This window comes from Rhipicephalus sanguineus, chromosome 6 (assembly GCF_013339695.2).
Source record: "Rhipicephalus sanguineus isolate Rsan-2018 chromosome 6, BIME_Rsan_1.4, whole genome shotgun sequence".
Lineage (NCBI taxonomy): Eukaryota > Metazoa > Arthropoda > Arachnida > Ixodida > Ixodidae > Rhipicephalus > Rhipicephalus sanguineus.
In genome coordinates, this window is record NC_051181.1 from 37,217,114 (window position 1) to 37,231,176 (window position 14,063).

General features: G+C 45.1%; 1 protein-coding gene across 1 annotated transcript in view; it reads left to right on the plus strand.

The window, feature by feature from the left end:
* The window catches only part of LOC119395706 (uncharacterized), a 57,276-nt gene extending 50,867 nt beyond the window's left edge, over positions 1 to 6,409 (plus strand). The window contains exons 12-14 of the mRNA XM_037662716.2: positions 4 to 285; positions 2,166 to 2,342; positions 6,051 to 6,409. Of these exons, the coding sequence (XP_037518644.1) occupies positions 4 to 285; positions 2,166 to 2,342; positions 6,051 to 6,266 (675 nt within the window). The 3' untranslated portion in view covers positions 6,267 to 6,409. The remainder of the gene's footprint in view (positions 1 to 3; positions 286 to 2,165; positions 2,343 to 6,050) is intronic.
* Positions 6,410 to 14,063: the final 7,654 nt, after the last annotated feature.

Genomic DNA, 14,063 nt, shown 5'->3' on the forward strand with positions numbered 1-14,063 from the left:
CAGCCCGGCATGCTTGAGGACTATGCAGAACGTCGTGGTCCCGGGAATGGCTCTGGCGGAATGCCCGATCCGACATCGGTGGCTGCCACCTTGGAGACCATGATCCAGCTGCAGCAGCGGCTCCTCAACATTACGGGGCCGCAGCAGGGCGGAGGAGGTATGATGGGAGGCTCGTCTGGCTCGGGCGGCTACCGTGACGAAGAATTTGGCAACATTGCACGGAGCCTCCAGGACATGGACCTGCAGAAGAGCCTGCAGCAGCTGAGACAGAGCCAGCGCTACAGTGTAAGTAGTGCAACAGACTACATGTTAAAATGTTTTCTACGTTAGTCACTTGAGCATGTCCCAGTGCTGCAGTCATTCAGCTACCAGGGTTAGCGTGTGGATCTGCCTAATTTCCACATTATGGGTTTGAAGGGAGACACGCGTGGAAAAGTCTGTTTTCAGAAAAAATTTTGATGGATGATGTACTGGCTGTACATTATCATTGAAATGCCGCCTCATCATCAGGTGGCCTTCAATGGCATCGTGAATGAGGAGTCCCTAGGATACATAGACAACAGTAGAAACCCGCAATGACGAAACCCTGCAACAGTGTCATTCTCGCGACAATGAAGTATTTTCTTGTCCCCAGCAAGCACTCATCGGATTTTATGCATCTCGTCTTTATCAAGAAGGAAATGTTGCTAACTGCAATGCCACAACACAGAAAATTGCCTGGGCATTTGTTTCTCCACGTATTATCTGCTTGCGCAAAGGTCAGCAAAATCCAAGAGGTGCTCCGATGCGTTTGCCTCACACTTAAGTTGCATACAGTTCTGCCACATTGCTTTGCATGGGCACTGCTATCTTTGTTTACAAAATCAGTACACAGTGCCAGAAAAAGTTGCACAGATCGGGCATTGTCATGGCCACCATGTTCCTTGTACAGAATGCCCTTTTATTTATGTACAGTCGCATCACTGTCCACAGTAGTGGCATGTCTCGCTGTGCACTATTTGCCATTCTTGGGCTGCTGTGCACAGGCAGATTTGCTCACGCATGCCAAGTTTCTCACGTCGTTCAGGGAATTGGTCCAGGCCCATTGTCGTGACATTCTGCAGCAGTGGTACAGCAACGGATGAGTGGTTGCCATGGCGTCACCGGTGTGCCTTTTCATCTGCTCAGTTCTGTACATATTTCTGTGTTTACTTATTTGTGCTGTAGCTCTCTCTGTGCATGCTCGTTCCGTTTAGGGCACACGAAATTTTGCCCCGTCACCTGATTCTCCTTGGGAGGGGGGGGGGGGGGGGGCAAAGTTTCATCGCAACTCCCCCACCCCCTATTCAGTCAAAGTATGGGGCAGACATTGCCCCCTCCCCCTTAGGTGACTAGGGGGAGAGGGCACTTTCGCCAGAATTCAGACATTCCTAGGAATTCGCAGTGACAATGCTGTGTTGCGAAGGAAAGTCTATGCATTTGCTGCATGGCAGGGATTGAAAAGGCAAGCTAACTGAATTTTGGCATTACATTTTCGTTTTGCTGACTATTTCCCTATTTCAGTAGCATTTTGTGTTAATAAAATTCTCGCAGTATTAAATTTTTCGCTGTCCTTGCTGATTTTGTTATTGCAGTGTTCAACTGTTGTGCATTGCAGGTGAAAGATATTTTGACGGCAAGTTTTTCTTTTTTGTAAAGATGTTGACATGCGTCTTTTGGTAAAGTTCAGTTATTTTTAGGTCACCCAGTGCTGCCAGCCGATAATTATAGTTGTGCCTGTTGCACAAGTCAGAGATATGTACATCACAGTGATTTCAACTGTTTTCTTCCAACTACATTATATATTAGAAACAAGAAATGTCCGGGAGGAATACATGTGACACACTGTTATACTTTTCCAGTGTATTTCCAAAAGTATATAAACAGTGGACAGGGTGTCCTAATAAAGTGATGTCTCATTTATAATAGCTCCACTGTAAACCATAGTACTGCTCACACAGGCCGATTAAAAGTGTGTTTTCCAGACTGTGCTGTTCTGCTTTTTATGCAGCCAACTTAGCAGCTGTGTTCATGCAATTCTCAGTATGCTTCAGTGTGAAACAAGGATGAATTTAGCGCCTTTCCCTTTCTTTTTTTTTGTCCTTTTTTCTTTGTTGTTTATGTTTCCCTCACCCTCTGGGGTGCAGGTTGGTCCGTCCCCTCCACCATACGGGAGTGGCAGCACACCAACGAGCTCTTCTCGAGGCCTCCAGTCGGGACCCTACATGGACAGCTCACCACCACCTTTCCGCGAGGCCGGTTCCAGCTTTCAGGGAGGCATAGGCGACGGCTTTGGTGGCAAGCGGGCCTCATACGGAGGCGCTGTAAGTGGTCCCACTACTCTTTTCCGCTGCGTCACAGTTGTCTGCAGCCTCTACGAGGAAGGCTAGGGCACAATTTCAGCAGTACTACAAGCATCAGCAGTGCCATTTGCCAGAACTGAATCTGGGGCAATATAATGCAAACTTTATGAAGCTTTGTTTTTCATTTTAGTTTACTTTAGTTTTTTTCATTCCCTCTTGTGTTTGTTACTTCCTGTACTGATTCACCGACTAAATTGGAGCATTTGCTTTATCTTGTAGCACATTGTGGTGTATAACTCGCATGTAAGATGTGCATGCACCCTTACACTTGCGACAAGGTGTTGCTGTCCAAAATTTCTCAATATCGGCTGCAATTACTGCAGAGGTTGCAGGGGTGTTGCAGAGGCATGTTCGAGCTACTCGGAGCAACCAGGAGCTCACCAGCTGAAAAAGGCCACTTTTGTTACCGTATAAACGCATGTAAGGGCCGCACCCGTGTAAGGGCCGCACCCCCCCCCCCCTTTTTTTTTTTTTTGAAGTGCATATTCTACCAAAAAAAAATCCGCGTAAGAGCCGCACCCACACTTTCCTCAACCAATACGTATTCAAAATGCGCGCGCACGTAAGCTTCTGGGCGTAGTCGATAGATGGCGCAAGGAAACGCAACCATCATCATCGTTCGTGTTAAGATGTTCGTGAAGTGGGCTAAAAATTTTAACTATTTTATTAGTATTCATAGACCCGCCAACTAAAGGTTAAAGCAGGATTTTATCTTTAGCTTCTCACATGTCTATACAAACGCGCTATCGGCGCTATCCATATCGGCATTAGCATCACCAACTTTGGCATGGCGTTCGCGTTGTTCGGTTTTTGCAGTTCAGCCAGCCGTTTGCTGTAGTTTTCTGCACTGTTCGATGACCTTCGTGCTAGCTTGTTTTCTACTCGGCGTTCACGTTTTGGCAAGATGGGCAAGTACCTGAATAGCTACACTGCTGGCTATAAGTTGAAGGTGATCGAGTATGCTCTCGAGCATGGGAAACGTGCCGCCGGCAGAAAATTCGACGTTGACGAGAAGTGTGTTCGACGTTGGTGTGCTCAAAAAGAAGCCTTGCGAAACACCAACAGCACTAAGCGCGCTTTCCGAGGAGAGCAGTGCAAGTTTCCCGATATGGAAGAAGACTTGCTCCGCTATGTGACTGAAGTGCGGAATGATGGTCTTGCACTCGCAACGGACATGCTGCGTGTGAAGGGACTAGCCTTGGCGACTGTACTTAGGTGGATCCCATCTGCGTGGAGCTCGGTGTCGACGGACATTGTGTCCCGAAGTTTTAAAGTCGCCGGGATATCTGACAGCTTGGATGGCACGGAAGGTGACTGCATGTGGGGTGACGGCGCTTCGCAGCACACCATCTCATCTCGGACTCCAGGTCTGAGGACTCGCCGAGTGACGATGATTGAGCACGTATGTCGCAAGAAATGTCGTATACTGCAATAAACACTCTTCGTTCGCTAACTGGTGCATTTTTACTTTAAAAAAAAAATGTCGCGTGTATGGGCCGCACCCTGAAAATTGGCCCTCATTTCTTGAAAAAAAAGTGCGGCCCTTACACGCGTTTATACGGTATTTGGTGAAGCTCCAAATAACAAAAGCACTTTTATTTGCTCCCCATATACACATTTGGAGGGTGCAACCATGCAGCTACAAGTCGTATGTGAATAGTCCTCTACAATTACCAGTGTGGGCTTGTGCAGTGACGAACAGAAGCTTACTACAGTCAAATCTCGTTACAACGAACACCACATTAACGAACATTTCAAATTAACGAACTTTTAAGAAATCCCGTGCCGACTGCTTATAGTTTCAATGTAAAAATATTTCACTACTACGAACTTCAGATTAACGAACATTTCAGAATAACGATCGTTATTTAATTCCCGTGTAATCTTAACAACGCCTCAGTACTACGGACTTATATCCCGAAATGCGAGGATTCTTAGATTTCAGTGTATCGGTCATGGCAGTCGGAGCTGTAAGGTAGCAGACGACGCAGCGCGAAGAGCGGACGCCCTCCCGCTAAAACCTGAGATGGCACGGGAGGAGAAAGACGCGGGCGGAGAACTTTTTTTTTTCCCTTCGTTGCGGAGGCGACAACGCATCAGGTTTTGTAAAGGCCCAACCGCATGCATAGCACGCGACTTCCGAGCGAAGGCGACTGCGACAAACGGGCTCCGTCGCGCTGCTCGATTGAAAACTATTGCGCGCACGCAGGCAAATTACGAAAAAGAATTACAGAGTAGATGAATGACAACATGCCAAATTTATTATTGTTTTGTTTGAGATAAAGATGCCATAAAAGCGTTTCGGGACTTCCTTTTTTCGCAATCTTATGTTTAACTAGAGAGGCTAGTTTAACCGCGACAGTAGTATTTGCTGTGATCCCATGGGGCGCCTGGAAGCGTACGCTGCCTACGCTACGTCGCACTTTGCAAACTGCGTTATGTTGGGGTTAGTCCACGAGGCGCATTTCGACAACGTTTCCTCTTGCTGTCAGAGAACGTTTAAGAAAAGCCGCAGCGCCTCACGTCGTTGCTTCGCAGGGAGAAGGGCTACCTCACACGACGACGATGTTGACATTGCAGCAAGCTACCACCACTGCAGCAAGCTACCACCGAAACATCAAAACGAACCGTCGATCATAAATAACGACAAAATACGGCCGCTGCCTCGCTCTCCGCGTGAGATGGGGCTGTAAATAAGGTAGTCTATAACTTGCATTCCTTGAAGTACGCGCCGATTGGAAGCATCACGAGCAAATTGCAACCGAAGCAAGGGTCAGAGATGCTGCCATTTAGTTGGATATCGTCATGCTCACTTCCGGGCGACAAGCGATGTTTTCTGGCTTTCCAGAAACCTGGGATGCTATCGCGGAACGATTTTATTTCAGATTCCAATGCCTTTCGTGCTTTTCGCGCTTGGCCAGTGGTCAGAACGACGGTCCGTCCGCGTTATCAGCGCGATCAGCCAGCCGTGTGGAATCGGAAATAGCATCGTTTCGCGATTGCACCCCTGCGACAAACGACGGCGATGGATGGCCCTCCGCGACAGCAAATCCTGTCGGCCGTCGCTCAAAACTCGCGTGCATGCAGTTGGGCCTTAAAGGATTGCAGCGATGACATGGACGACGATGTCACGGTAGCACCCGAAGATGGCGACGAGTCCGTGTCGGCCACAGATGCGTTGGACTACTTGAGGAAACTCCGCATATTCATAGAAAAAAGCGGAACAGCGACCGAAGCGGCGGATAAAAATGCGGACGGTCTAGAATCGTTCGTGACGCAGAGTTTGTGCTGCACCCGTCAAAAAAACGATCACGGACTATTTCAAATAAACGTGTCTTGTCTGACGTTCACGTGTGTATTGTTGTGAGAAACGAGTTCAAGGACGTACCGTTGCAAAGGTAGGACGTTTGCGTTACTGAAATTCTATTGTTATGGTAAATTTTTGGGCTTTCACTATAACGACCTTTCAGAATAACGAACATTTTTCCGCGGTCCCCTGAAGTTCGTTATACCGAGATTTCACTGTAGTATCACCTAAAGATCATCCTGTGGCGGAATTTGGCCCAGTACAGTAGTAGTACTAACTAGCATAATGCATTGATTGTACACCTTACATTTCAAAAGCTGTGGCTTCACAAGTTGGCACATGTCCTCATTTATCATTCTCAGGATTCCTACTCACCCATTGGAGATGATATGAAGGGCTCTTACGGCATGGGTGGTGGCAGTTCCTACAGAGGCGGCGGCCCGGGTGGCAGTGGTGGTCTGGGAATCAATGAGTACCGCAAGAGCAGCCTCGGACCCACAGCACCAAGGCCGTCGGACTTCGGCCGCCCGTCGATGGGCCACATGCGCGGGAGCGGTGCCGGCAGCAAGCACTACTGAGCAACGCTGTTGCCTGTACCATTGTTTCCAGTATACGCACAGCGTCTCGTATTTTCCCATGGCTAAAAGAAAAACGCTCTTCTCTTCCATTACCTGCTGTACATAATCACCCCAATAAAGACCTTGTGTGCTGTGCACTTTAACTGTAACGCTTTTTACTATAAGTAAATGAATAGTTGGGTACGGATCACACTTCTTGGAAGTGTAGACAGTTGTGGTCGCAATCCACCGCCAAAAAAATAGAGTAAAGCACAAGCCACATTCACACTAAGACCATGCATTGTAAAGCTCTGTGTTGGGTTAACAGGTCCAGAAACCAGTAGCTACTGGTAGTGACTCCAGAGGCTTTGGCAGCCTTGTGTTTACTGTAATATGGACCATTTTGAAGGACCATGATTCGATGGTCCATCAAAAGATGGACCATCGAATCAATTTTGACGACGCAATGGTCATCGACACGGAAGGCAGCCACACAAAAAGACAGTTCTTAGAGTCCTGGCATATCCAAACAACACCTGGAAATGTTAACCGCTCAACTGGAACCTTACCGAGTGTGTACGTGCACGGTCTATGGAACCAGTGGGAAAGACACCTCAGCAACAAGAATGGCGGAAAGAAGGACGATGGAGAGGGGGACACCACCAAAAAAAGTCGCTGGCTTCGGAGCCGGCCGAACAGTCACCCCTGAGGAAGGGACCGAATTGGTCCCGAAACGTCGGGTCAGTTTATAGTTTTTAAATTTTAACTTCAGCAACCTTGGACTATAAGTGGCTGGAGAGTTTATTATTTTTTCGTATGAAATTTCACCCAGCCAGACAGATCTCTGTCAAATATGTTCACATTTAAACACATAGATTTGCAGGGTTTAGTGGCTGTGGCATTGTCATACTGAGCTTTGAGTTGTGGATTGAATCTCTGCTGTGGCAACCGCATTTCGATACGTGCAAAATGCAGAAGCACTCATCCACCGGTACTTGCACACTACATGCAAAAATGATTTAACTCTTTTAGCGAAGACCCTCCCCAATAACAGAAACATCACTGCTATCGCGAGCCAACATCTAATAAGGCAAAAAGGCATGAAAAAGATTGATGGGTGCAACGCCACATCGGAACATTTATGCACAAGCTCGCTGCAACATAGATTTGGCAGCGTCTCCTTGGACCTATACACCATGAATATATATGCTCACGTAAGGGCTGCAGGCTTCTTTCTAGGATTGCAGGTGAAATTTGGGGGTGTGTGGCTAATGCACTAAGAAACAGACACGACCTTTGTTTTTTTTTTAATGAAAAGCATTTCTTAACGAACCAAGGGCACTTTGACCATTTCTGTCTCTTGCGTTCGTCTCGGTACTCCCGCAGTCATCTCCTTGGTAGATACCAAAATTGGCATAGGAGGACATTGGTGCACGAACGAACATGAGCGAAAGCTGTACTCCGTTTCCTGCATCAGGTGCACCGCCTCTGAAAGCTCTGCAAGAAGTTCAGTCAGCAAAATGTGTAAGTCCGTGTGTCTTGCGCTTGGATTTCAATGTTGTTAACATGGCCTCCGCAATTGGCTCTGGCTGCGCACTACTGAAACCAATCACGGAGGCTATGAAATGATAAAGAAGACGCTAAGCAATTCAGAACAACCTATTGACAACTGTATAAATAACATTCTTTGTTTATTTCGAAGGCACAAAGCATCTTCATTTATTGCTCAGTCTAAAAAGGGAAAAAAAATCGCATTACGGGTGGTGTGAAATCATTGAACTATTTCGTGGTGCGAACTCGTCTACTGCGAGAAGTCTCGCTAGCTTCTGTAGCGTTGCACCTGATTTATGAAACTGATTATAGAACTACTTTTACAATAGAGTTACCATATTTGGCTTCCAAAGGAGCCATATACAGTAACTCTTATTTCAGGAAAGATTAAAGATATTGTGGCCCCATTGTCATCTGCAAAAAGTGAACCACAAATTTAAACACATTGCTCTTCATCAATGGTGGCACCTGTGAAATGGAACAAATCTTTATTAGGTAATTGCATGGACGTTGTGTAGAACTGAAACTAATGTCTAACACATATACATCTCATTTCAGCACAACTTCAGTAAACGTGCCCTACAGCAAGAAGTGTACTAATTAAAGTGTTCTAACTAGAGCTGTGCGAATGGCAAAATTTTGGGTGCAAAGCGAATCCGAATATTGAAGTGTGAGTGCGAATTGAATATTTTTCTAATACTTCGAAGCAAAATTGCAGAAATAAAAGAGTTATAGGGGATCCCTAAGCATATTGTTATGAGATAGCAACATGAAACTGTTTCTTTTCGCTAGGTTGATGAAGCACTAGCTGGGTGGTGTTTCATAGTTGTCTTATCAAGAATGAGGCAATGTAGAGGCTGAATTGTATTTTATGTACATGATTTGGTGCAACCGAAGTATTGGCGACAACACTTTACACGTGATAGGCAAAGATGCCATTTCCTCAGCCTCTCCTCTTTCAACTTCTGTGGAAGCCCAACTGATGTGGCGGACAAGGGTGTGCTCCCTTCAAGTCGTAGACGTCGATATATAAGAACATCTGAAATTTTGGAAGCTAAGAAGCTTTGGCTTCCGATTTTTCAGACTTCCTGCCCAAATTTCAGGTCCAAAACAGCATTAATTGAGCCCCCACCTCTACCACATCTTTCATCTTCATGTTGGAACCAGCGTTTTTTTTAGTTAATGTATTTGCGACCGTAGCAGGGAGCTTGAAAGGCAGCTTTGCCGCAATATCGGAGTGTGATGAGGTGAAGCATATTGAAAATCTAGGGACCACTTCCAATCGGACGTTGACTGTCTCTAGGCAAAGTTCGACCATAACGGAGCTTGAAAGGCAGCTTTGCCGCAATACGAGAGTGCAATGAGGTGAAGCATATTGAAAATCTGAAGGGGTCACTTTCAATCGGACTTTGACTGTATTTCTTTTTGGGAAGTTCGAATAGTAAAACTCCAGTGCGAATTGAATAGCAAACACTATTCGAAAAATATTCGAAATTTCGAATATTCGCACACCTCTAGTTCTAATTGAATATATGAATAATTAAGAGACATCCTGGGATAGAAACTATAGTCTGTTACAACTTGAGAAGTCTGTGGCATTTCCTCCTGGAAGGCGGATGCACACAAGCTTGCAACAATGGTTGCGCACTTGTGACAGACATCATGAGCCGGATGGCCAGTGAACTTTGGAGAAATTTTCCGAGTGTATGAGCAGGACTTCAGTCATATCAAAGTTTCAAAACTTCATCAAAGTTTGGTTGCATGGCTCGACAACGGCTATCATCCAAGATAACGACGTGGGATATAACCGCCTACCTCGGACTTCCGCAGTTGGGCACGACACCGTTGCCACGATGGTGCGCTTACCAGTACTGCTAACGCAGGTTAGTTATTTGAATCATGCCTACAGTGTCAAGACCTCCAACCGTTGTTTCATTGCGGTGTCATGCCCACCCCATGTTTTTGACGTCACTAAGAAATTGCTGTTCCTTCCTGCCCTGATGTGTCGTAGTATAGTTGAACTGTTACTTTTCGTCGCCGGAGATGTTGAATTGAACCCAGGTCCTGCCATTGCCGATCTGTCGCGCTCCCTGGCTTCGGTTCTGGAGACAGTGCGCAGAATCGAGGAAGGTCAGAACGCTATACTGCAGGAACTTCAGGGCGTAAAAGAAAAACAGAAAGCGACTGACCGCGAAATCAAGAGCCTAAATGAAAAGGTTGGGACACTGGAGGCAGCCTACTCTCCGCTCGCACCTAGTGAACCGAACGCTTCGAATGTTTCTGACATCGCCAATCAACTAAAAAGCATAACGTTACGGTGCGAAGATACCGAAAACCGAATGCGACGTTCCAATATACTTTTCTTTGGTATTCAAGATGATGAGAAGGAAGATTGGACTGCGTCTGAACTGAAGATCATAACTTTCTGTATCCAAAATCTTGACCTCTCACTGATTGGTTCACAATTTGATAGGGTACATAGGTTAGGTCGTTTTGCTCCAAACAAGTGTCGGCCCAGAATAGCAAAGATGACCGTCTTCAAGGACAAGCAAAGCATTCTGGCTTCTGCCTGCAAACTAAAAGGCTCAAAATTTGCAATAAGCAAAGACTTTTCACACTCAACACGCCAAGCAAGGGGGAAATTGCTGGAATTTGCCAGGGCAAAGGCTAAACCTTATCGATTATCGGTTGATAAGCTCCGAATTGACCGAGAGGCATACGTTTTTGACTCCTCCACTAACTCTGTTGTTTTATCTACGCGATAGCTAGACAGAAAGAGGAATAGGTGCGCTTGCAACGAACCTTCAAAACCTGCCTTCACTATTCCGCTATCAGTTTTATTCACTAACATCAGAAGCCTTCTGCCCAAATGCGACCAAGTTTCATCCTTCCTTGATGACAGCTGTTCAAATGTCGTAGCACTTACAGAAACTTGGTTATGCCCTAATATCAGGGACAATGAACTACTGCTTGATAAGGAATACTCCATTTATAGGCGTGACCGCACACAGGAGAGGCGGAGGGGTACTGCTGGCCATTAAGAAACAAATCGCATCTTTCATCATTGATACGAGCTCTGACCTGGAAATAATATGGGCAGCATGTAGGGCGCACACCGACAACATACTAATAGGCGTTTGCTATCGTCCACCCGATGCTAGTCCACTATTCCTAGATGAATTGCGAAACAGCATCTCGGCCGCAATCAAGGGATGTCCTACGGATCACGTGTACCTTTTTGGTGACATTAATTTACCCAACATCGACTGGCCCAATTTATCATCGTCCTGCCAAATTTCAACTGATTTCGTTAACCTTTCGTTGGATTTCCACTTTTCACAAGTGGTAAATAAACCGACACGTGGCACTAATATCCTAGATTTGGTGCTAACCACAGCTCCTGATACGATAGGCACAATCGAATACTGCGATGGTTTCAGTGACCACAACATCCTACAACTCGCCATCATAAACCGGTACCAAATATAGGTTCCATGGCTACCAAGTTCATTCGTAACTACAGTAAAGCGGACTACAGAAGCATGAACAGGGAATTAGCGGTCTTCTTCCACCAGTCTTTTGTACAATCTTTCTCTCTGCAGTCTGTGGGTGAAAACTGGCTCGCTTTTAAGAACAAGATGTTAGAATTAGTGGACAGGTATGTGCCTCTTATCTCTATCGCCCATGATAACAAAAACCCCTGGTTCAGTTCGTCACTGCGCAGACTACGAAACAAAAAGAAGCGGTTCTACACAGCTGCCAAGCACTCACCCAGCGAGCCTTCATGGGAAAGGTACAAGACATGCCTGAAAGAATATTCATCAGCAATAAGTTCCGCCAAAGACAAGTACTATTCACATGACCTACCCTCCCTCTTGCACTCAAACCCATGAAAGTTCTGGCAAACCATATCCCCTGGAAATGAATCGCGACAAATCTGTCTTTTCAATGACGACAACACACCATTAACGGATGCTGAGTGTTCATATGAGTTCAACAAATTTTTCTCGTCAGTATTTACAAAAGAAGATCACCTAAACATGCCTTATGTTCCAGATTCAGGTTATCCATATATGGCACCAATAACGGTCACTGCGGATGGCATTGCATGTCTCATAAACAACCTTAAACTATCAACATCTGCCGGTGTAGATAATCTAAACGCTAAGGTATTGAAAAATACCCTGCCTCTTTCTAGTGAAATACTGTGCAGAATATTTAATCAAGCATTGTCGACCGGCCAACTACCTAATGGATGGAAGATTGCTAAGGTTATTCCAGTATTCAAGGCTGGAAACAAAAAACAACCAGACAACTACCGCCCCATTTCCCTAACATGCATTTCCTGTAAAATGCTGGAGCACATAATTGCGTCGCATATCTACAGTCACCTGGAGACTAATAATTTCTTTTTCATTAATCAACATGGATTTCGAAAACATCTGTCATGTGATACGCAGTTGCTCGAGTTTACTACCGACTTGCACTTTAGCATGGACAACAATTTACTAACCGATAGCATTTTCCTTGACTTTTCCAAGGCTTTTGACAGGGTGGCCCATTGTCGGTTGTTCTCTAAATTAAATTCCATCGGGCTGGACTCTGCTAGCTTATCTTGGATTAGAAATTTTTTATCATCTCGACAACAATTTACCGTGATTAACGATTGTGTTCCTCCCCTTGCTGATGTAACATCCGGAATCCCTCAAGGCAGTGTTCTAGGCCCTTTACTCTTCCTCATTTACATTAATGACCTGCCCAATAATATTTCCTCAAGTATAAGACTATTCGCTGACGACTGTATCATTTATAGAAAAATAACATCTCCTGATTATCACCACATCCTGCAAAATGACATTAACCTCATAAATATTTGGTGTAAAAAATGGCTGATGGTATTGAACTCTGGAAAATGTAAACTGATTTCTTTCACTCGCAAGCAATCAATCTCAGATTTCCCCTACGTTATTAACAACTCTGCCATATCTCGTGTTCAGTCATTCAAGTATCTAGGGATAAACCTAACTCACAATCTTTCTTGGCACCCCCACATTACTGCTATCTGTACTAAAGCATCACAAACGCTTGGGTATACTCGCCGCAATCTGCGTAAATCGCCACCTAACATTCGCAAGTTAGCGTACCTAATGTTCATTCGCCCGCAGTTAGAATTCGCGTCATCTATTTGGTCCCCTCATCAAGATTACTTAATTACTAACCTAGGACTTGTACAAAACCGTGCCGCCCGTTTTATTATAGGAAATTACGAGCGCAAGTCCAGTATTATGAAAATGAAACTCGAACATTCGCTGCACCCTCTTCAGGTTCGCTGGTGCGTTTCCCTTTTGTGTCTGCTTCACGGATATATTCATAACACCAGGCCACATTCCCTCCCTTTGAAAACCCCACTGCGCATGTCTAGGCGGCTCCATAATCAGGGCAGTTTTGAGCGCATCTTTGGCAAGACAAGGGCGTTTTGTTGTTCTGCTCTGCCACATGCCGTTAAACTTTGGAACAATCTCCCTGGCGATATCGCTTCGATCACTAATTGCAAAGCCTTCCACGACCGCCTACTCGAACATTTCATGCTTACATGGTTTTCTCATTAAAATTTTTCCAGATCTGTTACTTCGTACGTTTATCTCATTTTTTTCTTTTCTTTAAATATTGTGTAACGCTGTATTATATCACATTGTATAGTATTGTAAACGCTGCCAAAATTTGCTTGGTTTTTCAATCACTGACTGTCAATGTTAATTAAGTTCGCATTTTTCCGGCTTCGCGCATGCTTCTCCCTTATTTTATTTTTTCTACCTGGATGTTACTCTTTTTTTTTTTTTTTTCTGGCACTCGATTACGTCGCCGTATCTCAGTGCACCTTTCAGAATGTATAGTTTAGATTTTCAACCTTTTCTGTATTTATCACATGTCATATGTAACCATGTATCGCCCCCCTTACACAATGCTCCGATAAGGAGCCTGTAAGGTATTGTGAATAAATAAATAAATAAATAAATATAGGCGAGTGGCTGCTGCGCTTCGGCCATCTGGGCGGGGCCTCTCCGGACCTGTTGTATCCAACTATAAACTTCTTTCCACATACGCCTTTTATATTCCCATGAAAAGCATCCAATGTCGCTTTGTCTTTGCGACATCATTGCATTGAACCAGTATATGAATTCCGACATATGAACGGTGCAGTGCATAAACATATGTTGGATGAAATGACACAATATATAATAAATACACTCGTAGACATGGCTGTTC